The sequence below is a fragment of the Apium graveolens genome, chromosome 10, assembly GCF_009905375.1.
Source record: "Apium graveolens cultivar Ventura chromosome 10, ASM990537v1, whole genome shotgun sequence".
NCBI classification, from domain to species: Eukaryota; Viridiplantae; Streptophyta; class Magnoliopsida; order Apiales; family Apiaceae; genus Apium; species Apium graveolens.
The window spans coordinates 158,851,659-158,877,502 of NC_133656.1; the positions used below are offsets into that span (position 1 = coordinate 158,851,659).

The 25,844-nt window shown below is 35.5% G+C and overlaps 2 protein-coding genes and 1 long non-coding RNA gene across 4 annotated transcripts; 1 reads left to right on the forward strand and 2 right to left on the reverse strand.

The window, feature by feature from the left end:
- Positions 1 to 1,589: 1,589 nt before the first annotated feature.
- On the forward strand, positions 1,590 to 3,597 carry LOC141689261 (cytochrome P450 CYP736A12-like). 2 transcript variants are annotated; one of them, XM_074493508.1, is made up of 3 exons: positions 1,622 to 1,643; positions 1,747 to 2,375; positions 2,519 to 3,596. In XM_074493508.1, exons 2-3 carry the CDS (start codon positions 1,896 to 1,898, stop codon positions 3,335 to 3,337), a joined length of 1,299 nt encoding a protein of 432 aa, XP_074349609.1. In that variant the 5' UTR covers positions 1,622 to 1,643; positions 1,747 to 1,895; the 3' UTR covers positions 3,338 to 3,596. The 2 variants fall into 2 exon arrangements, with proteins under 2 accessions (XP_074349608.1, XP_074349609.1); XM_074493507.1 differs by having other exon boundaries at positions 1,590 to 2,375; positions 2,519 to 3,597.
- Positions 3,598 to 13,083: 9,486 nt separating this feature from the next.
- Positions 13,084 to 13,877, reverse strand: LOC141688942 (uncharacterized). The gene is made up of 3 exons (XR_012562196.1): positions 13,757 to 13,877; positions 13,612 to 13,670; positions 13,084 to 13,443 (listed from the first exon to the last, which is right to left on the reverse strand). It is a non-coding gene; the product is annotated as an uncharacterized LOC141688942 (long non-coding RNA).
- Positions 13,878 to 20,617: 6,740 nt separating this feature from the next.
- LOC141688794 (uncharacterized) lies at positions 20,618 to 21,246 on the reverse strand. Its single transcript, XM_074492907.1, has 2 exons — positions 20,860 to 21,246; positions 20,618 to 20,773 (listed from the first exon to the last, which is right to left on the reverse strand). The coding sequence occupies exons 1-2, from the start codon at positions 21,197 to 21,199 to the stop codon at positions 20,700 to 20,702; spliced, it is 414 nt and encodes a 137-aa protein (XP_074349008.1). The 5' UTR covers positions 21,200 to 21,246; the 3' UTR covers positions 20,618 to 20,699.
- Positions 21,247 to 25,844: the final 4,598 nt, after the last annotated feature.

Genomic DNA, 25,844 nt, shown 5'->3' on the forward strand with positions numbered 1-25,844 from the left:
TGGCTAATAAACTGAGCCCGTATGGCTAATAAACTGAGCCCATATGGCTAATATTTTCCCGTCTAACACTCTTCCTGCTCGTCTGCCCTTCAACTTATTTGCCCTTCTGGCACGTTCACCTCCAAGAAGTGTTCCATCTCGTTCTGCATGACATCCTGCCAATGTATCTCATTTTCTGCTTTCTGCAGGCTTCTCCGGCACCGTCTCATCTTTCTCGGCAGCCACATACTACACATGCATCCCATACTACACATGCAACTTTGCCACCATCCTTGTGCAACGCCTACCTCAAGCAAAACAGAAACTGCATTCTCTTTCTCTTTCAGACTCCGACAAGGCATCATATCGGGTATGGCTGTTTTTTTTCCACATTTAACACCAGCTGGTCACCATTAAGAACCTTAAGCTCGGATACCAAATGTAGAAAACCAGCAGTTGTTTATGTTTATGTGTCTATATATATAAGTATATCAGTGACACAGCTTCATGTGACAAAAACTCATTGTGTATATATTAATTAATGTATACCACTAATAATAAAAGGAATGATTACAAGTAAATATAAAGCAGTTAGTGTGCAACGTGCATAAACAACTAAACCTATAAAATAGCAATTACTTCGGGTTTTTCTCTGGTACTTCTGTTTATTAGTGAGACCACGACTTATTCTCTACTGAATGCATGACCTCTGATCTAAAACAAATAAAATAAAACTTTAACACAATAAAACAAGTTTAGATTAATTTTCCAACACAAACTACCTAAATGGTCGTCCAATTTCCAGTCGATTTCCACCCACCAAACCACATTCGCTTCAACTTATAAGCCTGTAATAATTTATTGAGAAATATTTACCGACCTAATTTATAAATCGAATGTAAGGCTCATAAGCTGATAAGTTGAATGTTAGCAGCGACTGGCGTATTTTTTCTCAACTTATTTTATTTTTTATGTTTTTATTAATTTTAGTTTTAAAAAATATGTTTTTAAATGTTAATATAATTGAAAATTGACGAATTAATATAATTATATTAAAAAATTATAAATTTTAGTTCATTTAAGTAAAACAAGTTCCGACTTATAAGTAAATTTTCCAAATACTTATATAATTTATAAAAATTAATTTACTTATAAGTTAACTATTCATTTTAAGTGAAATTACTTATTTAAAGATTTTTGAGACGGACAATATATTCGCACAATGTCTACACATTTTTTTTCCTAAAAGAGAACTTTTGTTTCCTTTCGAATACTATATTACTCTGAAATTCAACGTCAACTGTTTTTTTTTGCCGTCGTTAAACATTTAAATATTTGCTTCGGAGGACCGGTATCCTACAGATTGGGAAAGACTTGTGAGTCGGTCTGAGCTTTGAAGTCGTCGTTGCCTGCGTCAAAACTTTTTAACAGAAAAAAACAAGAAGATAATTAATTAGAAAGAAACCAGCAAAAACTTTCTTATTTAGACTTTGAATAGTCTGATATATAGTATGCGGCCAATCAGACCCGAATAATACAAGAAAAATGCACTGCATGTGATTTACGTAGTTCATATTGGCAGTTCAAGTTCTTTGGCTATAAAAACCAACACTTCACATAATTACTAAACACCACACAAACAAGCCAGTACACTTGAGTTACCGGTAAAGAGCTTCAATTTTTAAACATCATCTTATTTCTTTCCAACAATTGATTAACGAAAGATGATAACTTCATTGGCCTTTTCAATTCTGTTTCTTATCCTAGGAGTTGCGTTTTGGTGGATACTCGATACCAGGCAGCGTAGATTGCTGCCACCAGGGCCAAGAGGATTACCGATTGTTGGTAGCCTCTTGAATTTGGGTAGCCTTCCGCACCGTACCTTCCATGAGTTATCCAACAAGTATGGTCCTATAATGTCTTTAAGGATGGGTTCGGTGCCAGCTATTGTTGTCTCGTCTCCTGAGGCTGCTCAACTTTTCCTTAAAACTCACGACAGTGTTTTTGCAGTACGGCCACAAATGGAGGCTGTTACACATATGTCGTATGGTAACAATGGCATTAGCTTCACCAATGGCACGTATTGGAGGCTTGTGAGAAAGTTCGTTGTACAAGAGCTTTTAGCTCCAGCTAAAGTTAATTCTTTCCGAGGGATGAGACGAGAGGAGGTTGGCTTAGTTGTTGAGGAGATTAAGAAAGCTGCTGCTGCTGGTGAAGTGGTGAATGTTAGTGCTAACCTGGGGGATTTGATTGAGAACATGACATTTAGGTTCCTTTTGGGACGAAGCAAAGATGATCGATTTGATCTCAAGGGTATCATGACCGAAGCCTTCACTTTGGCCGGACAATTTAATCTTGCAGACTTTGTCCCTTCCCTAAAGCCACTTGATATTCAGGTAAATCCTAGTAATGATTTTCATATATCAATGAACTTATTTCTCACTTAGTTTATATATTTCCTATGATCTCTGTCATCTTTTTTTAGTGTCTTTATTCTTTCTAGTGTTAACACTATATAAACATTGCCTGCTATATACAGGGATTGACGCGAAGGTACAAGGAAACAAGCAAGAAACTTGATGCAATGTTGGAGCTAATTATTGACGAGCATGAGCAAAATTTGAATAATGGGAATAATCGAGACATTGTCGATGAAATGATATCACTATCTAGAAACAACTCTTCTGTCAACCATCAAGAGCTAGCTAAACTGATTGACAAGGCCAGTATTAAGTCCATCATGGTCGATATCATTACAGCATCAATCGACACCTCATTTACATCAATTGAATGGATATTAACAGAACTAATGAGACATCCAAGCGCAATGAAAAAGTGTCAGGAAGAGCTAACTTCCGTTGTTGGACTTGACAGAATGGTGGAGGAGACGGATCTACCCAAACTAGAATATCTTTACATGGTTGTCAAAGAAGGGTTAAGGCTACACCCTATTGTACCATTACTCGGTCCCCATGAATCCAAGGAGGATATCGTGATTAAAGGATATCATATCCCTAAGAAATCACGAATAATCGTGAATGCATGGGCTATAGGACGAGATTCTAAGGTGTGGGGGGATAAGGCCCTAGAATTCATCCCCGAGAGGTTTGCTGAGAGTAAAATAGACCTTCGCGGACGTGATTTTGAGCTCTTACCATTTGGTTCGGGTAGAAGAGGGTGTCCTGGTATGCAATTAGGATTGCTCAGTGTTGAACTAGTGTTGGCTCACTTGCTACATTGTTTTGACTGGGAGTTGCCTGCTGGAAAATCAGCCAAGGACTTGGATATGACTGAGCAATTTGGACTTACAATTCCAAGAATTGAACAATTGCTCTTGGTGCCTAAGATTCGTACATGAGTAAGTTGTTTTCCAAGTTGTTTTCCTTTACTAGTTAAACACGTTCACACTTATTTCACAAGTTTGGAACCATCCACGTCCGGAATATAGGGATAGAAAAGTGTATGCGTTAACTTTATGAGCAAAGTTAAATTATGAATATTAATTTAAAAGCAAAAGTATCATCATTTTTATGTAATAAAAATTAATCTCTGTATCTATTCGATCTGGTTAAAAAGAGTCTCTTCGTGATCAATTGTAATATTCTTAAATTCTTTGTTTTCTTAATGAGAATGATTGGCATCCAAAACTAGGGCTGTCAAATAGATAATTCGGATATGGATAATCCGAAAATCCATATCCGTATTCGTATTCGAATCCGAAAATATTTAATAAATTATATCCGGATCCGACGGATACTATCCGGATACGGATAATATCCGGATCCGAATCCGATTTTTAATCAGATTTTTTATTTTTTATTAAAAATTAAAAAAATGAAAAAAATTAGAAAAAATATAGTAAAAATTAAAAATTCATTTTAAAAAGTTAAAATAAGAGATAAAGTGATTTAATCATATTTTAATTTTTCAAAAAAATAATTTTTTATTTATCTTTTCAATATAATCGTTATCTTTAAATTGTTGAACTCAAATGATTTTTTTTCTCCATGTCTATAAAATTTTATAAACATAATATATCTGTATATATGTGTATATATATACACATAAATATACTATAAATTTAATAAAATATATTTTTAAATTATTTAAATATTTATATATAAAATATATTTATTCGGATACGAATATGCCTATATCCGTATCCGTATCCACAATCGTCGGATTCGAATACGGATAATATCCGTTTTATTTCGGATACGAATGCGGATTTTTCGGACAAATATCGGATTTTTCGAATTTTTTTGACAACCCTATCCAAAATAATAGCGTCATTGATGTTACTAATTCTTAATTAATGTATAATTGCACAATACGCACACATGAAAGAAGATAATACAGTTAAATCTCGATAGAGTAATAATCGATAATATAATAATGTTATTAAAATAATAAAAAAAATTCAGGTGCCAACATCAGGCCGGTCCCTGATACCAAGCAACAAAATCCAACGCACGAGATTCATTATTCGAGGACAATTTTTTTTAAAACACTATAGAATAACATAGAAATGAAAAAAAAGAGCTTTTAAAGTTGGAGTTGATTAGGCAATATCTATGTTCTAGAATATCACACAAATAATTGAATGGACTGATTATGTAATTTATCGAGAAAAATGTTAACAAACTCTTGTTTAAAGGCTTGATTAAAATTTTTGCCAACAAATTGTGAATACAATCTGCGATTAATACATATAAATCAAATAAGTGTGTGCGTAAGTAAACGAAATCAAACAGAGAAAGGAAGAATATAATCAAATGGAAATCCTCGAGTCCAGTTGAAACTGTCTCCTTAAAGCTATTTCGCATCTCACCGTATGTGCGAGTCGATAGCCTCCCAGGATAAAACGAGATATCAGTATAATCGATAGATCGAATATACTCTCAGCGAACTTGAACTAAGCCCGAGAACTATCACCGGAGTATTGGAAAATTTAAGACTAAAGACCGAGAATGAAAGAGAGGACTCTTATTCCCTTGACTTAATAAAACTGATGCCCTAAGACTCTATTTATAAAGAGAGGCTTGAAAGGACTTGTTTTTCTTTTCGATGTGGTACATGATATTTATAAGAAAAACTAAGGAATAAGTTTGTGCTACTCTCGATGTGGTACAAAACCACTTTTCATATTAAAAGGTAAAACTTTGGAACATCAGTTCTCATTCACCTTTTACTCATTTTGAGCGTGTAAATATGCGTTGGAATCCCCTCGAAGAGGAGAATACGTTCCAATAAATACACACCACTAACACATAATGTGTCTCACTCATATGGAGTCTCAAAATGATTCACAACTTAGTCTAAAATACTAAGTTTGCCCAACAATCCCCCACAAATGAGATTGATGGTCCAGTAGCACGCACCACATAGACAAACAGACGCGGAGCTTGACTTGGTGATAGTTCCGGCGGTCAGATATAGCATACGATAGGTAGAGAATGCTCCTTGAACCTTCGCTCGAATAAGTATATCGACTTTACTGGTAGATAGTATGACGCGATGTCCTTGAACTGTTCGACCGTTTGTGTAAACGATGACATACTCATCATTATATCTTTCCTGACTCATTCAGTTCTCATGATTATGTCCATTTTGGCCATGGAACATCGTCCTGGTTCTGCAGGAGTTTTTTAAAGAATTGTGCCTCGCAATTCTCCTTTGAAGCGGCCCCACTTCTCTCCCACATAGGTGATCTTTATCTTATAGAGTAACCCGCGTTTACTCAATTGAATTCCATGCGTTCACTCCTGAACTCCATGTATTCATCAAAGATCATTAAAAGCTCAAAGCTTAACCTCGTACCTTACGGGTCTCACTGTTTCCTAATCATAGGAACAGGCCAGGGGTTACCCCCACAGTGATTTGGTCATCATGATTTAGTTGTCCCATTGAACCAAGTTCTTGGGATCTCCAGTCAGCAATGGTTGGGTGTCCACCATGATGTCGTTAAGCAATAGGCTTAAGGCCCATCCCTCTCGATGATTTCTCAACCACTTCTTTTGATAACCCTTTGGTTAGTGGATCCGTGATATTAATCTTTTGACGGTATATAGTCAATAGTGATAATTCCGGTTGAGATAAATTGTCTAATGGAACTGTGTCGTCGTCGTATATGACGAGACTTTCCATTATACATCGTGCTCTGCGCTCTGCCAATAGCGGATTGACTATCACAATGAATCCCTATTGCAGTTACAGGCTTTGGCCATCTTGGAATATCCTCCAGAAACTGACGTAGATATTCAGCCTCTTCGGCGCATTTATCTAGTGCCACAAACTCAGCTTCCATCGTGAAATGAGTTATCACCGTTTGTTTTGAGGATTTCCATGATATCCTTCTAATACTGCTGGGTATCTGCCATAGTGCAGTCCATAGTCTCGAGTTCCCCTCAAGTACCTTAGTACCCTTATGATCGCTTTCCAGTGATCAGCTCCCGGATTACTCGTAAACCTACTCAACTTGCTAATTGAGTATGCAATGTCTGGTCTTGTACAGCTCATGAGGTACATCAGACTACCAATTATCCTCGAGTATTCCAATTGGGAAACAGCTACACCTTTGTTCTTGGATAGGTGCAAAGTCATATCCACAGGTGTCCTAGCTTTCTCAAAGTCATCCTTAAGAAACTTCTCAAGGATCTTGTCAATATAATGTGGTTGACTTAATGCGAGACCCTCTGATGTTCTAGAAATTTGAATTCCCAGAATTACATTTGCTAGTCCCATGTCTTTCATGTCGAATCTTGATTTCAACATGTCCTTGGTAGATTTGATCACTTTATCATTGCTTCCGGAAATAAGTAGATCATCTACATATAGCGTCATCATGACATAGCCACTCTCGTTATCCTTGTAATAGGCACAGCTATCACATTCATTGATTTTGAAGCCATTAGCCAGCACGACCTCGTCAAATTTTTCATGCCATTTCATAGGCGCTTGCTTCAAACCATACAATGATTTCACCAATCTACAAACTTTCCTTTCTTGTCCTGGGACAACAAACCCTTCGGGTTGTTCCATATAGATTTCCTCATCTATGTCCCCATTTAGGAAGGTTGTTTTCACATCCATTTGATGTACAGTTAGATTACACATTGCAGCAATAGTAAACATCATCCTTATGGACGTTATTCTCGTTACAGGAGAATATGTATCAAAATAATCAAGGCCTTTTTGTTGCTTGTATCCTTTAATCACAAGTCTGGCCTTATACTTATCAATAGTGCCATCAGTTTTCAACTTCTTCTTGAAAACCCACTTGCTACCTAATGGTTTGCAACCAGTTGGCAAGTCCACTAGTTCCCAAGTATGATTCTGCATAATTAAATCTACTTCATTCTTGATGGCCTCTTTCCACATAGGTCCATCAGGTGAGGTAACCGCCTCCTTATAGGTTTTTGGGTCACCTTCTTCGAGCAAATAGGTCATAAAATCAGACCCAAAAGATTTCTCCGTTCGTTGTCTTTTGCTCCTTCTCACTACCCCCATATTTTCGTCTTCACTTTCGTCACTCTCATTATCGTCATCTACAGACTCATGAGATCGTTTAGACGTCGTAGGTTGTTGGTTTCCTGGATTACAGGGAAACATCGTCTCAAAGAATGAGGCATTCTTTGATTCCATAATGGTATTCTTTTGAATATCAGGAATCTTGGATTCATGAACAAGAAACCGATATGCAGTACTATGTGGAGGATATCCGATGAAAATACAATCCACAGTCTTAGGACCTATCTTCACCTTCTTCGGTGTAGGGATCAGTACATTTGCAAGGCACCCCCACACTTTCAGGTGTTGGTAACTTGGTTTCTTTTTCTTCCACATTTCATAAGGACTTACATCCTTATTCTTGCGCATCGTAATATTTAAAATATTATTTGCGCTTAAGATGGCTTCTCCCCACATCGATTGTGGAAGCCCAGAGCTTAATAACATCGCATTCATCATTTCTTTCAGAGTGCGATTCTTCCTTTCAGCCACACCATTTGACTGAGTGGAGTATGGTGCAGTGACCTCATGGATTATACCATGTTGTGAACAGAATTCTCCAAATGGTTCAACATATTCACCTCCACGATCACTTCGTATCGTTTTGATTTTCTCAGTCTGTTGCGTCTCAACTTCTTCTTTATAGATTTTAAATTTATCTCTAACTTCGTCTTTGCTTTTCAACAAATATACATAGCAGTATTTTGTACAATCATCAATGAATGTAATAAAATACTTGTTTCCTCCTCTTGTTGGAGCGAATTTTAAATCACATATGTCGCTATGTATTAGGTCTAGCACTTTGGTGTTCCTTTCCACACATTTAAATGATGATCTCGTTAATTTTGCCTCAACACAAGTCTCACACTTATGTTTTGAATCGATAGTAAGTTTAGGTATGTATTCTTTTGCACTTAAACGTCGTAAAGTGTCATAATTACATGTCCTAATCTAGCATGCCATAAATTAGGAGACTCAAGCAAGTAAGCAGAAGAATTCTTCATTTCATTATCGTCCTTAACGGATATTACATTGAGCTTAAAAAGCCCATCGGTTAAATAACCCTTGCCTACAAACATACCACTCTTAGACAAAATTACTTTATCTGACTCTATTACAATACGAAAGCCATGCTTACTCAACAGAGAACCAGACACAAGGTTCTTGCGAATATCAGGCACATAAAGTACATTCTTCAAAGTCAGATTCTTCCCAGAGGTCATCTTCAGGATCACCGTGCCTTCACCCTCAATGGTAGAAGTTGCTGAATTCCCCATGTAGAGCTTCTCACCAGCATCGGAAGCTTTGAGGCTGGAGAAAATCGCCTTGTCTGAGCAAACATGCCTAGTAGCACCAGTATCAATCCACCATTCACATGGATTAGAACCGACCAGGTTCACTTCAGAGACCGTAGCACAGAGGTCTATATCACCCATATCATTGGAGATATTCTTTACCATGTTTGCTTCTTTCTTCTTGGGCTTCTTGCAGTCAGAAGACCTATGACCAACTTTATCACAGTTGTAGCACTTCCCCTGAAATTTCGACTTCGAAATCCCTCCTTTGGGTGTCAGCTTTGCCCCTTTACTAGAATTAGTCTTCTTGGGCTTGGAGCTTTGAGCGTGCTCCACCATGTTTGCCTTCTCAGTGGCAACATTAACTTTCTTCTCGGACCCTCTGTTGTCTTCTTCAATACGAAGTCTAACAATAAGATCCTCCATAGACATCTTCTTTCGCTTGTGCTTAAGGTAGTTCTTGAAATCTTTCCATCCAGGTGGAAGCTTTTCAATAACAGCAGCAACTTGGAAAGACTCACTTATGACCATTCCCTCAGCATGAATGTCATGAATGATCACCTGCAGTTCCTGCACCTGACTGACCACAGTCTTAGAGTCTGCCATCTTATAATCAAGAAAGCGGCCAACAATCCACTTCTTTGCCCCAGCGTCCTCGGTTTTATACTTATGGTCAAGTGACTCCCATAAGACCTTAGTTGTTGGCTTCACGCTGTATACGTTATACAACGAGTCAGACAAACAATTTAACACATAGTTCCGACAGATGTAGTCGGAGTGCTTCCAAGCATCAGCGGCATACACAGTCTGCTTGTTACTCTCAGTAGTGAACAACAGTGGTTCTTCCTTAAGGAAGCGATCCATATGCAACGTAGTCAGATAAAAGTGCATCTTTTGTTGCCAACATTTGAAGTTCGTTCCGTTGAACTTCTCAGGTTTTTCAGCATGTGCAGCAGGCACAGTTGGCATAACAGGTGCAGCAAGCACCACAGGTGGAACAGATGGTACGTGCGTCTGTACTACAGGTGTATGCACACCAGTAGACACCGCAGGTATGATCGGAGGAGTGAATCCTGCCGATATCTGTCCAAGAGGAACACTAAACTGTCCAATGACAGTGTGTCCCACAGGCACATGTCCAACAGGCGTTTGACCCCCATCAGATCGTACGATCCGTGCGTTAGGGTTAATCGGCTGCTGGTGAACCCCATCAGATCCAGTGATCTGTGCATTGGGATCAGCCGTCATGTTCATCGGATCGTTCACAGTTTGGTTCTCCATCGATCTGTTACTCAACAAAACAAGCAGATACAGATGTATCAGTCACAGATGTATATAAAAATAAATAGCTTTAAGATTGTGAATACAATCTGTGATTAATACATATAAATCAAATAAGTGTGTGCGTGAGTAAACGAAATCAAACAGAGAAAGGAAGAATATAACCAAATGGAAATCCTCGAGTCCAGTTGAAACTGTCTCCTTAAAGCTATTTCGCCTCTCACCGTATGTGCGAGTCGATAGCCTCCCAGGATAAAACGAGATATCAGTATAATCAATAGATCGAATATACTCTCAGCGAACTTGAACTAAGCCCGAGAACTATCACCGGAGTATTGGAAAATTTAAGACTAAAGACCGAGAATGAAAGAGAGGACTCTTATTCCCTTGACTTAATAAAACTGATGCCCTAAGACTCTATTTATAAAGAGCGGCTTGAAAGGACTTGTTTTTCTTTTCGATGTGGTACATGGTATTTATAAGAAAAACTAAGGAATAGGTTTGTGCTACTCTCGATGTGGTACAAAACCACTTTTCATATTAAAAGGTAAAACTTTGGAACATCAGTTCTCATTCACCTTTTACTCATTTTGAGCGTGTAAATATGCGTTGAAATCCCCTCGAAGAGGAGAATACGTTCCAATAAATACACACCACTAACACATAATGTGTCTCACTCATATGGAGTCTCAAAATGATTCACAATTTAGTCTAAAATACTAAGTTTTTCCAACAATCCCCCACAAATGAGATTGATGGTCCAGTAGCACGCACCACATAGACAGACAGACGCGGAGCTTGACTTGGTGATAGTTCCGGCGGTCAGATATAGCATACGATAGGTAGAGAATGCTCCTTGAACCTTCGCTCGAATAAGTATATCGACTTTACTGGTAGACAGTATGACGCGATGTCCTTGAACTGTTCGACCGTTTGTGTAAACGATGACATACTCATCACTATATCTTTCCTGACTCATTCAGTTCTCATGATTATGTCCATTTTGGCCATGGAACATCGTCTTGGTTCTGCAGGAGTTTTTTAAAGAATTGTGCCTCACAATTCTCCTTTGAAGCGGCCCCACTTCTCTCTCACATAGGTGATCTTTATCTTATAGAGTAACCCGCGTTTACTCAATTGAATTCCATGCGTTCACTCCTGAACTCCATGTATTCATCAAAGATCATTAAAAGCTCAAAGATTAACCTCGTACCTTACGGGTCTCACTGTTTCCTCATCATAGGAACAGGCCAGGGGTTACCCCCACAGTGATTTGGTCATCATGATTTAGTTGTCCCATTGAACCAAGTTCTTGGGATCTCCAGTCAGCAATGGTTTGATGTCCACCATGATGTCATTAAGCAATAGGCTTAAGGCCCATCCCTCTCGATGATTTCTCAACCACTTCTTTTGATAACCCTTTGGTTAGTGGATCCACGATATTATCTTTTGATAACATTTATTTGTTATGAAGCTTCATTATTAAATTCTTCCATATAGTATAGACGATCATTATGTACGTAATTTTATCCATACATTTTCTCAGGGTTGTATCAACTTGACAGGTCAAACTATAATCCATTAAGGAGAACTTAGTAATGCAAGAGGTACAAAAAAAATTACAAAAAATTATCATAAAATGACATCGCATGATATAGGTGATATAGGTGATGTGACACAATAAAAAAATCAATTGATTCTATTAATTTAACTATAAGGTCTATTTATATTTAGGCAACTAATATATAACATGTGTCATTTGTAAATATTTTAGTAACTCATTTTGTACCTCTAACATTTTCCTTTTTTAAATTCATTTTTACAACACTTGATCCTATTGCTCTATTTGTATGCTGTTATAAACAAAAATTTACTTTTCTTATTAAAAACATCATTGTTCAACTCTCAGATAACATAAAAAGATCAAAAACTATATATACTTGTTGTTTTGTCTGATTTAATAATATCTCATTTTTGGTACTACTACACTTTTACGTGATTTCAATCTCCGTTTTATGAGTTTCAATTATATCTAATCTTTCTCGCAGTCACTTTTATATATGAAAAATGTTTGGGCAGGAAGAGTTGTATATTATAAGAATACTCAATCAACTAATCCTAGTAGTTTCTACCAAATTCCTATATTTACATGATAACACACACAATTTCAAATATCGACTAATGAGTCACATTTTGACCAATTATCTTACAAAGAAACTTCCGAGAATCAGAATCGCAAATAAATCAAAAGACAATAATTTTAGCGTGTGCCTTCGACTCTAAATGAATTGGTTTATTTGAAAAAAATCTCATATTCAATGGTATAAAATTATTATTTTGAAATTATTTCAATTAAAAAAGGGACAAATTTTTTTGAGATGAGATAGAACGTTCTGTGACAACTATTTTCAATCATACAACTGTTTTTTACCGTTATGTGACAAGTATGTTTTCCGTTGTCTATCCAACACTCGTGTGATTGAACTTCAGACAATGGTTGTTTTTACCATTGTAGAAAGAGAGGTTAAACAACATGTTAGAGTACTTGTTTTAACATAGAAGACACAACAGTTATTCTAAACAAACCATTGTTGAAACTTTTTTAAACAACTGTTTCTTTATTCAACTATTGTCTAACTAACTTAACAACAATGGTTTTTCTTCAAAACCATTGTTGTTAATTTATTCGATATTTTCATAAACAACAGTTTATAAACTTCTTTTAACTCGTTAAAACCGTTGTCATGAATGTATTTTATTTAAAAGACAATGGTGTAAATGATTTAAACCATTGCAAAGAATATCAAAAGACAACAGTTTTTTCTATAAAAAAAATGAGCAATGAGAAATACAACAGTTTTCATCATTTTTTAAGTGGGTTTCACACAACTGTTTACAAAATTAATCTCATTATTTAAAATAAATCAATTTTAAAATAAAATAATATTATATTAATTCAATTGTTATTTCAAAATTAAAATTAAATTTATAATACAAAGGTTCTCTACAAGAATTACAACTATAAGCCCTTAAGTGAAGAATTATAACTATAAGCCTTGATAACTAATAGTAAAGCCATGAGCTGTAATGTATTTGCATCTCTGGACAAATTTCAATATATTATTTCACTTCAAAAGTATACCTTATTGAGTATTTACAGGCATACATATGAAGCAGAAATTTACAGTATGTTAATCAGTAGTTGGCTTTGGCAAAGCTCCGCGGGAAAGGCACAACATCTCTAACATCATTGAGACCCGTGGCATATAAAACTAGGAGGTCAAAGACAAAACTGAAGCCGGAGTTCTTGACAGTACCATGCCTGCGAAGATCCAAGTACCACTCATACTGATGCTTTGGCAAGTTTAACTCGTTAATCCTGAAATATAACGCTAAATCAGTAATAGCATTCAATTGCTAGCTACTTACCTTAAACATTATGTAAAATCATCAGACTAATCAATATTCAAACATGGAACCACCATCAAAGTTACATAGAACGATGAGTATGGAAAGGTAAATGACTAACGATACATATTGTATTTACCTTGATTCTAGCATATCTAAACGCTCCTCATTTTAACTGCCTCTGATCAGAGTTCCAGCCTGCAAATAATTGATTTTTTAATTTTAAGATACAACGAAGTTGTATGCACTAAATCTTGTCAGAGTACTATCTACTTCAAGCTTACCTTTGGTACAATCAAATCGAAAGCTACAACTGTTTTCCCATCATCATTCAGTCGCACATAAAATGGCTTAAGTTCTTTCGGGTAATTGTAGATAATCACTGGTCATTAACCAGTTGAGATTCTTAGACTCTGACCTTATTGTGTACATGTATTGCATAAATGTTCGTTTTGAGTTACCATTGAAGCTCTTCACTTAAGGGAATGCCATGGTCAATGTTTACATCTACACATGACAATAATAGGTACCTGAATGAGTGTCAAAGTTACAGAAACCGCCATAAGCCCCACCACTGACACGTACACGGTCCCGTAAGCATGTATTACAATTATGTTTAGAAATGACATATCCACTCCCCTTAAATTCATATCATATTTCATAGAGGTTTGCTGCTTTTCCAACACAATTTACCTGTATAGAGAGTATAATTTTAGAAAAAAAAGATTGACAAAAAAATGGTTTTCATGTAAAGTTCTCTCTATCGTACCTGGGTAGGAATCACAATAGCTTCACTAGTTAGAGGAAGTCAAGCATTCCAGCTTTCTGATTTTGCAAGGGAAGATCGTGGAAGAGAATCAAGAAAATTGGCAACATAGTTCTCCAACTTTGTCAAGTTCTCTCCATCAGCAGTAAGATTTATCAGGCAGCCTTCCTTTGAAAATAGGCATTTACTGATCTCCTCCAATGATGATGAGATTTAATTCCAATCAAGATCAATTTTCTCTTCAAGAGATTGCAGATACTCTAGATAACTGAAAGTACACACAATATACAAATTACATTAAGCGCACCAATAATCATACAATACTGAACAATATCAAGAACATAAATAGAGTGAATTGGTAAGGAGATTCGACTTACTTTCAAAAAAAAATAAAACAAAGAACAGAGAGGACTTATAACAGTTTATCATTTTAACATACCTGTTGAAGAGGCCATGCCCGAGAGGCTACTGCAAGCAAGGCTTACCATTTCAGTAGAATCGTTTGGCCTAATACACAAAATTCATAAGTTTAGAAATAAAATCACTTGTCACAAAGGTCATACATGATTTAATCACTCCGAAAAATTCACCTTTTAGTATGGCAGTATGATCTCAGCATCTCATACATGATTTTATCCAGATGGATAATACCTTATACAGAGATGTTACGGAAACTATCATATAGCATTCAAGCAAGTCATAACAAACATACCACAAAACTGCTACTGGGAGAAGAAAAAATCACTTACATCTTAAATCACACAGAAACAAACCTACACAAATCATCAAAACACTCAATTTTCTTCTTGAGCTCCAATTTTCCCCTCCACATCCCCTTTACTTACTTGTACGCACAAAATAAGAACTAAAATCAGCACAAAATATGAACTAAAATGAGAGAGAGTGTTAGACAGAGAGAGAGACAGTGATACCTCAAAATTAAAGACAAGCACCTTCCATTGAATCCACAAATAAGCCCTAAAGCCTTAGTTTTGAACACAAACTAAAACCCCAAATTGAAGTCGAATTGAAACCCTAAACGGAACCATACTCCATTAAAGAAACATACAAATCAATCAAAGGAGGCTCAAATAAAAGCAAATATTTATGTATGTATAGATTTTTCATAACAAGGAGAGTAGAGGGGGAGAAAGAGAGGGAGAGAGGGAAGGGGAGCTTTCCTCCATAAAAAACAAGTGCCTTCTTAACACCAACCTTCTGAGATCCTCTGGTGCTACTGGTTGTGAGCACTGGCTTATCAATTCTAGTGGCCTTCAAATACCCTGAAGTTGCTTCACGATTTGGTCAGGCGCCATTAGGGTACTTCCGATCCCCTGGACTGAAAAAGTATCATTCCTGCTACCTGAATGAAGCCTTTGCTGTATTTTTCAAACCAGAACACATTATCACCAATCTCCAATATAATAACATAACACATCATCCTCATAATTAAATGATTATCACTTTGTACACAAATAATCACATATTTATAAATCACCTGGCAATTCCAATGGATCGAACTTGTAAAGATCGACTTCAGCGATGATAGAAACAGGAAGAGGAGCAGAGGCAATCTTTTTCTTCTACTTGACCCACATCCTTGACTACTGAAAAGTAATTAAAAAATCAAAGCCTCAACTAATTAAAAAATCAGCCTGTAAGCAACCCAAGATTTATCTAAAAAGCATTAAACAGAAAAACAAACAAAACCCATCTCAAAATATAACATAAAATTGTAAAGGACTCAATTAACTTACTAATTCCAGCGAATTAAAGATTGGGCTCCTCTTAAACCCAATTTCTAATTTGTTAAACTTGGTTTGAAATTGGGTTATTGGGTTTTCATTTTGACCCATAATCCCCTTTGTCATCTTCACCAATCTTTGCTTAGTTTCTCCCATCCACCTTGTAATTTTTCACCAATTCTTCAACTCCTCTCTCTGCGTCTCTGTTTTGCCCCTTGCCGACCTCCTTGCGGGACTGCAGCTGTTTACACGCCCCTTCACTTGTGTTGTGACTTTGGCGGAGAGTGATGTTGAATAATTAGGAAAGGAGATGAAGAGCGGCAGAGAAACAACCACAGAGAGGAGAGGAGCACACAAAAAATTAATTGAAGGAAGTAGTCTGATTGGGAAAAGGGGGGGAGATAAGGGGGAAATGAAGGGGGAGATAAGGGGGGGAAATGAAATTTGGAAGAAGGGGGAAAAAATTTAATGAGAGGGAAATGGAAAATTGGGTGAAAATGTGAAAATTTGTTAATAAATTTTTTAATTTATAAATATTATTATATTATTATATTTATCATATTATACATTTATCGTATCGTATTATAAATATTGGCCGATGGAGGGAACCTAATCTTAGTCATGATTTAGTAAAAAAATATCAAATTTACAAGTAGCTGCATTTAAAAATTAATCTTGTAAATCGGGAACGAGTCTCGTTGTCGGGAGGGGTACTTTTACCGGATTTTTCTAATCCTGACATGCAAGATGAAGTTCATATTTTTTAATAATTTTTTCATATGACTAAAATTGATATATCTTAACATCCGTACGGTCGGATCGTCGAAAAAATTATTTTAAAAATTAATCTTGTAAATCGGGAACGAGTCTCCTTGTCGGGAGGGGTACTTTTACCGGATTTTTCTAATCCTGACATGCAAGATGAAGTTCATATTTTTTAATAATTTTTTCGTATGACTAAAATTGATATATCTTAACATACGTACGGTTGGATCGTCGAAAAAATCATTTTAAAAATTAATCTTGTAAATCGGGAACGAGTCTCGTTGTCGGGAGGGGTACTTTTACCGGATTTTTCTAATCCTGACATGCAAGATGAAGTTCATATTTTTTAATAATTTTTTCGTATGACTAAAATTGATATATCTTAACATCCGTACGGTCGGATCGTCGAAAAAATCATTTTAAAAATTAATCTTGTAAACGGGAACGAGTCTCGTTGTCGGGAGAGGTACTTTTACCGGATTTTTCTAATCCTGACATGCAAGATTAAGTTCATATTTTTTAATAATTTTTTTGTATGACTAAAATTGATATATCTTAACATCCGTACGGTTGGATCGTCGAAAAAATCATTTTAAAAATTAATCTTGTAAATCGGGAACGAGTCTCGTTGTCGGGAGGGGTACTTTTACCGGATTTTTCTAATCCTGACATGCAAGATGAAGTTCATATTTTTTAATAATTTTTTCGTATGACTAAAATTGATATATCTTAACATCCGTACGGTCGGATCGTCGAAAAAATCATTTTAAAAATTAATCTTGTAAATCGGGAACGAGTCTCGTTGTCGGGAGGGGTACTTTTACCGGATTTTTCTAATCCTGACATGCAAGATGAAGTTCATATTTTTTAATAATTTTTTCGTATGACTAAAATTGATATATCTTAACATCCGTACGGTTGGATCGTCGAAAAAATCATTTTAAAAATTAATCTTGTAAACGGGAACGAGTCTCGTTGTCGGGAGGGGTACTTTTACCGGATTTTTCTAATCCTGACATGCAAGATGAAGTTCATATTTTTTAATAATTTTTTCGTATGACTAAAATTGATATATCTTAACATCCGTACGGTCGGATCGTCGAAAAAATCATTTTAAAAATTAATCTTGTAAATCGGGAACGAGTCTCGTTGTCGGGAGGGGTACTTTTACCGGATTTTTCTAATCCTGACATGCAAGATGAAGTTCATATTTTTTAATAATTTTTTCGTATGACTAAAATTGATATATCTTAACATCCGTACGGTCGGATCGTCGAAAAAATCATTTTAAAAATTAATCTTGTAAACGGGAACGAGTCTCGTTGTCGGGAGGGGTACTTTTACCGGATTTTTCTAATCCTGACATGCAAGATGAAGTTCATATTTTTTAATAATTTTTTCGTATGACTAAAATTGATATATCTTAACATCCGTACGGTCGGATCGTCGAAAAAATCATTTTAAAAATTAATCTTGTAAATCGGGAACGAGTCTCGTTGTCGGGAGGGGTACTTTTACCGGATTTTTCTAATCCTGACATGCAAGATGAAGTTCATATTTTTTAATAATTTTTTCGTATGACTAAAATTGATATATCTTAACATCCGTACGGTCGGATCGTCGAAAAAATCATTTTAAAAATTAATCTTGTAAACGGGAACGAGTCTCGTTGTCGGGAGGGGTACTTTTACCGGATTTTTCTAATCCTGACATGCAAGATGAAGTTCATATTTTTTAATAATTTTTTCGTATGACTAAAATTGATATATCTTAACATCCGTACGGTCGGATCGTCGAAAAAATCATTTTAAAAATTAATCTTGTAAATCGGGAACGAGTCTCGTTGTTGGGAGGGGTACTTTTACCGGATTTTTCTAATCCTGACATGCAAGATGAAGTTCATAATTTTTAATAATTTTTTTAGATCGTCGAAAAAATCATTTTAAAAATTAATCTTTTAAATCGGGAACGAGTCTCGTTGTTGGGAGGGGTACTTTTACCGGATTTTTCTAATCCTGACATGCAAGATGAAGTTCATAATTTTTAATAATTTTTTTAAATGACTAAAATTGATATATCTTAACATCTTTACGGTTGGATCGTCGAAAAAATCATTTTATAAATTAATCTTGTAAATCGGGAACGAGTCTCGTTGTCGGGAGGGGTACTTTTACCGGATTTTTCTAATCCTGACATGCAAGATGAAGTTCATATTTTTTAATAATTTTTTCATATGACTAAAATTGATATATCTTAACATCCGTACGGTTGGATCGTCGAAAAAATCATTTTAGAAATTAATCTTGTAAACCGGAAATCTCATTTATAGAGTAATACTTTTACAATGGTTTCCTTGAAACACCATTGTGTAAAGATAAAATAAGACAACGCTTTTTTTATTATAATAACCGTTGTGTGAGCATATCAGCTTTTTTCAATCTAACGGCTAATATCTAATCTCATTTCAATCAAGGGCTATCATTCAGACACTTCAGCAATCCGAGTAAAATGTTTACAACCAATCATGGGGTGCCACCTCATCAGGTGGTGCCCATTAAAATTATAAAATAACTATTTCAGACAACTGTTTTATTCCGTTGTATGAAGTTTTCTAAGGCAACCCTTGTAAAAACTGTTGTGTGAATTACACAACGTAATATCTAAAAGCTTGTATGAGACCAACTAAGACAACACTTTTGTTTTAACATAAAACCGTTGTATAAGAATTCGGCTATTTTTCAATCTAACGGCCAATATCAAATCTCATATCAATGAAGGGCTCTCATTTCGCCACGTCAGCAATCCTTGTGAATGATTTACCACCTATCACGTACTGCCACCTCAATACGTGGTACCCATTGAAATTCCTCAGACAACGGTTTCATTCCATTGTTTGATGGTTTAGAGGACAACCTTTCTAAAAAACCGTTGTCTCAACTACACAATGTAATGTCAAAACCGTTGTCTTATATCCCTATACGTTAACATAGTAACAACGGTTTGTAATCGTTATGTTAAAGATCTACAACAACACTATATTTAAAAAACTGTTGTTTGACTCGATGAGAGGATACAACTTGTACAACTGTTTAAAAAAGATGAATATCCGTTGTTTGTTCTGGAGCTCACACAACTGTTTTTTCTGTAAAATCAATTCACCGTTGTATGATTTTTTAGGACGACGGTTTTTTTTTTAACCGTTGTTTGTCAAGTGTTGTCTGATTGCAAATTTCTTGTAGTGAACATCTCAGATTGGGCCAGACATAATGTATTTTTCTCGTAAAAAAATAATAAATTAACTAAGATTATAATATTTTAAATCGGCCCCGCCCTGTATCGATATTAGTACTCCATGTTGTCCAACACGGTACATAAAAAATTGATATCTTCGCCAAATGAGGATATGAATATATTACAAGTATATTATTGCATTCGTTCTATCTCTCATTTCAGGTGGCGTTGATAAATTTTGGGTATTGTCCCTCAGTTTAGGCGGGGTTGGTAATTATAATTTCTTGTATTCTCCTCTTTGCAAGAGGTTATATACACTTCAACATGTCTGTTTTTACTCATCACCTATAATAATTCTAATGGATCACAGTTTTTGCAGTTTGTTTAGAAACATGCATCGAAAGTCATTAATGTCTGCTCCAAAACTCCTCAAATAGCAGTTCTACAAACCTGTGTGTTTGATAAGTACATGCTTTCAAATCATTATATAACTGGAAGTTTTCGCTAGAGAAAATTATAGGTAACCAAAAAAATTGTACAATTTCCCAAGATAAATAATGGACCCAAACGACATAGCTCATGCAAAAAGTACCAACACAAACTAAACTACTAAAACAACGACCAAATACAATTAAAATGTATTTCTTCAAAGTACAAGTACTGGTAGATGAAATAATCTAAATTAACACAGATATTTTTCTTTAACAATTTTAATTGATATCAAGCTTCAGATAAGCACTTGTCGATGCATTCATCTGCAATACATTGTCCGTAGTCTTCTACATCTTTCAAATCTGCAACAAATCAAATCATAAATCACAAATTTCAGTTCTAATCTAGACATACATAAATACTAAAATATTAAAATCCAAGAAATTACCGGAACCAATGTATTTAGAACAGGTGGATTTGGCACAAGCAGTGGTGCAGCTTTTAACATCAGGTGAAGCTGAACGAGGATCGTCTTCACAAGTTAGTAGACATGCAGTCATGCAAAGAGGCAAAAGCTCTTCGCAAGCTATACATGCCAGAGCACACGCCGCTATACAGCGTACTGAAATCTTATTACCAAAATAGTCATTGAAATGAGTTGCATTACAATGTGATGAATTTTTACTACCAAAATTACCATTGACATGAGTTGCTCCAACATCAGCCATTACTAGCTCAATCACCATAATTGCTGCAACAAGTTTTAATATGTAATTATTTTTCGCCATGACTATAGGCTACTACTTTTATCTATTTTCTTAGGTCATCTTGGTTGAGTGGAAGATGTGAGATATAAACTTGTACTCAATCTATAAGTTTTTTTATGGATAGTTCTTTTTTAATTGCTTAGAAAAAAATTTGACTTTCAATTTGGATATCTGTGTTCATGCATGTTACATTAATTTTTTAGCATAACTCCAATCCACAACAGTTATTATTCACACTTATTAATGTTTCGTTTTGGCTATAGATGACTATAGATAATATAGTTAGTTCGAAGTTAGTTTTTAAATCAATACAAGCATTAATGTCTTTACATAAAAAATATTGTACATTTAATTTTAAATAATTTTATATTATTAAACTGAAATTATTTTTAATTTTCAATACACTACAACAAAACGGGTTACTTACTACGGAAAAAAGTGTGCGCCTTTCTTACGGTGGAAATTTAGATTCCGTCGTAAATCTTTACGATGAAAATACTAATCCGTCGTAAGTATATTATTTTATTATTAAACTTACGGCGGTCAAATGTGCAATCAGTCAACTATGAGATATACTTTACGACGGAATTTATATTTCGTCGTAAGTTGAAATATTTCATTATTATTCTATTATTAAATTTATTTACAAAAAAAGATAATAAAAATTTAATCATAATAACGACGTCGTTTAATTATAAATTATGACGGAAATCCTGTCGTAGTAAGTAGTATATACATACATTTAATTGTAATTATAAACTTGAATTTATATTTATATCCATCTACATAATTAATAATACTTATTATTAATTTATTGTTCGTTCACACTATATTCATTCATTGTAAAAAATAGATCGGTAAAAATAAAAATTAATAAATATACAATTAGGTTATATAGTATCACTATTCATCTATTTTTAATACATAATTATATATAAATCCTTCATATTAGTATGAATATTTTTTTTTTGGAATAGTTTTAATTTATGTTAATTGACTTTTTCTTTCCAATTCTCACATTTCATGCTAGGAGCCAGCAAGAGCAAGATTTGAATAACGGGGATAATCGAGATATCGTCGATGACATGATACATAAATAACCTATCATGAGTCATGACAAAGTTAACATATATAGCATTTGCCTTAATTTGTGATAGACATAATCAATCGAAAATGCCAACTATCGAAAATTCTTATTCAATCTTGTATTCTTATTAGGTTTGTTAGTCCCTTAACAATATAGCAAGAATTACAGAAGGGGGTTGAATGAAATTCTTGAACCTTTTTCTTGAAATAAAAATGTTCAACTCGATTATGGATATATTTGTTTTGATTAGCACAATGCGGAATGTAAACTTGAATGAATCAAAACATAAGTAATTAAAAACGAGAGTCTTTAAAAACTTTCTGGTGGATTTAAACAATTCCACCAGAGATATATTTAATATATCGAGAGGACTCTGTGTGCAGAAATGCACACAGCTGCTTACACAAATAGAACTGCAAAGAACACAGGAAATGCTAAAGATAGTGCTTACAAAGATTTCTCTGTTGTTGTTTCTTAGCTATCTCAGTTATTTTTCTATTTGCTACTCTCTTGGTTTATATATTACCAAGATTACAAAGTCAAAAGAACTGAATAAATATAAAATTTAACAGTCTTGATCTTTGCTGCTTTTCGTCCTTTATTACCCAGTTAATAGGCTTCCACAGTGTACTTGTTTTCAACTCAACGGCTGTGTGTCAGCTTTCACTGTTCAACTGATGTTTGAATCTTGATATGATCATCTGTCGACTTTCAGATCATCCGTCGATGACTTAATTGATCATCCGTCGACTGCTATGTTAAACATCCGTTGATAGTCATTTGATCATCCGTCGAAGCTTTGTTAAGCATCCGTTGGTAGCTATTTTGACACTTGACTTCATTTCACTTATACAGAATTACAAGATATTGCTTATGTACAGTTAATCAACTTATTCTACATATCTAGTTAAAGTCAACATGACTTATATGCTACTTCAGATTCTATGTAAAGGTGCATACAACATTGTGCTACAAACTTATTATTATATAAGCTACTCACTCGATGGATAATAAGTTAATCATCCGTCGGGACTATAATGAGTTATCCGTCGGGACTATAATTCTTATCTGTCGAGTGCTACATTATTTCACTAAGTAAAATCTACTTAGATGTTTTGTTTAGGTAATCATCAAGTACACAACATATTCACAACAATCTCCCCCAATTTATGTCTACTGGAATTGTAGCCATAAATTAAGAGATACTTGATGATAACAAAACATCCTAAACATATATCTTTAAAGATAAGTAGATAAAACTGAAAGTGCTTCAATTTAAACAAAAATGTACAAGGTTTGGCTCACAGTCAGTTCAAGATGCTCCTCTAGTCTGAGCAGATTTTTTTAGATTCTTGAAGGTCTGGATCTTCTTCCAAGCTTTCTGTTGTTTTCTTCAATTTGATTCTGGAGCTGTCTGTGGAATTCTAATTCATCAGATTCTGAGAGATCTAACATTTCTTGCATTTCCAAGAGAGTCTCATTGCTAGAGATACTCAATTGGTCTTCTAATCAGAAGAATCTTCTCACACCCTTATCATCCATGAATTCCATCAGCCAGTAGGGCCTTAGATGCACTCTTCTCCCTGTGTATGGGATGATAAGAGTTTTGGGTAGTGCATCTTTGGCTCTAACACTCCTTAGCTCTTCAATCTTCTTCAATACTAATCTTCTTGCAGTTACATTGAACCCAAAGTTTTTCTTGAAGGATGAATAGACTTTGATCAACATAACTTGGCTTTCTTGAAGTATCCTGTGAAGAGGCCACTGAATCTCCCTTCCCCCTTTGTACTTGAACACCAACCTTTCAGGTAGGTTTCTGTATGCATCAATTGCCCTTACCTCATCCAGCTCCTCCAGATAAAGGTTTAGATCTGAGAATTCTTTGATGTCACACAAGTACAAGTAGTCTCCCCTGTTGACCTTGGGTTGAGCTTTGACTACTGACTTGGATTTGAGAGGTGACAGCTTCACTTTCTTGACTGCCCTTGATTTTGTCCTTCTTGGCTTAGTAAGAATTGGCAAGTTGAAGTCAGGAATTGGTAATTTATCCCACTCTATTGACTCATCCTTTGGCACAATAGGCTCTCCATGTATGTTCCTGTAGGGGTCCACCACCCTTATGTCTTCAAACACCACAGAGGGCTTTGATGCTTGAGTTTCAGCTTGAGTGGATTCCCTTGGAAATTGATCTTCCAATTCCTTGTCAACAACATCCAACTTTCTTTTTGTTTTTTTAGCCAGTTCTTTCTTTCTTGGGGATTTCTTCTGTTCTTCAATCGTCTTCTCTGATTCAGTAGCTTGAGATGGTTGAGAGGGAATTTGTTGAGAAGAATTCACAGCCTGTAGCTTGGCCAAGATAGCAAACTGTTCTTTCTTTTGTTTAGACTTCTTTGCATCTAGAGCAACTTGCCTCTTTTCCTTCTTCAATCTGGCTTTTTCTTCTTTCTTTGCATGAGCAAATTGTGAATGTCCAGCTACCACACAATTTTTTTTCCCATTTCTGAATATCTTTGCAATTCTCTTTCTTGAGGCTGAATCAGCTGGATCTTTGTAGAGGAGAATAGATCTTGACAGAAGCTTCTTTTCATCATGCTTGGGTGTCTCATACACGGAATCCATAGGGTTCTTCAAAGATAACTTTGGATAGTTTGCCCTTGGTTTAAGAATTATCTCAGCCTTTGTAGTCTTGATGCAGGAAGATTGTCCTTTCTCCAGATAGTTCATGCTCATCTCATTCACATTGATTGGCTTGACATGAGAGTGATGGATGGCTGACTGATCTGGTTCCTTGACTAATTGAAACTTTTTCTGTATTTCCTCATCAATCTTTTTCCAGTTGATCAGAGTCAACTCTCCTTTATCAGCATCTTTCAAATTTGCTGCTGCTGCATTTATAAGATCTATACCATCTGCAACTGGTGGCTTGGAGATAGTAATTGAAGGTACAATTACTTTGCTGATTTGAACTAGAAGTTTCTCCCCCTCAGTTGGTCCTTTCTCCCCCTTACTTGATTCTCTCTCCCCCTTTTTGTTATCATCAAGTGGAGGAGTTAGGCCTTGTGCTTTAGCCAGTTGCATAAGAAGATTTGTCTGAGTCTGTTGATTTTGAAGAAGTAGAGCCACTGAATTCTCAATAACCTGAACTCTGTTCTCCAGCTTGGCTATCTTCTTGTCAGAATCTTGTCAGAATCTGATTCTCTCCTTAATCTTAGTAATAGATCATGCATGGTACCATATGGCATTATTGAATCCAGCTTCTCAGAGTTATATGTCTTTAAGTCAGCTATATCCTTTTTCAATTCATCCACACTGAGATTCTGTCTTGAGTGTTGGATCTTCATTAAATGTAAAGAGTCTAGGTGAGCTTGAAGAACAGCCTTGGTACCAGCATCTGAAGCTTCCTGAAGGGCCTGCTGAATAGCTATTACTTCTTTTACCAAAGACACCTCAAATTGCCCTGGTGAAAATTCCTTTGCCCATTCCCATTTAGGTAAACTGAAAGCAGAACTTGGGCCTTCAGCTCCCCCTAAGTTCATGCTTCCAGCCAAAGAACCAGAGTCATCATCATCAGAATTTACT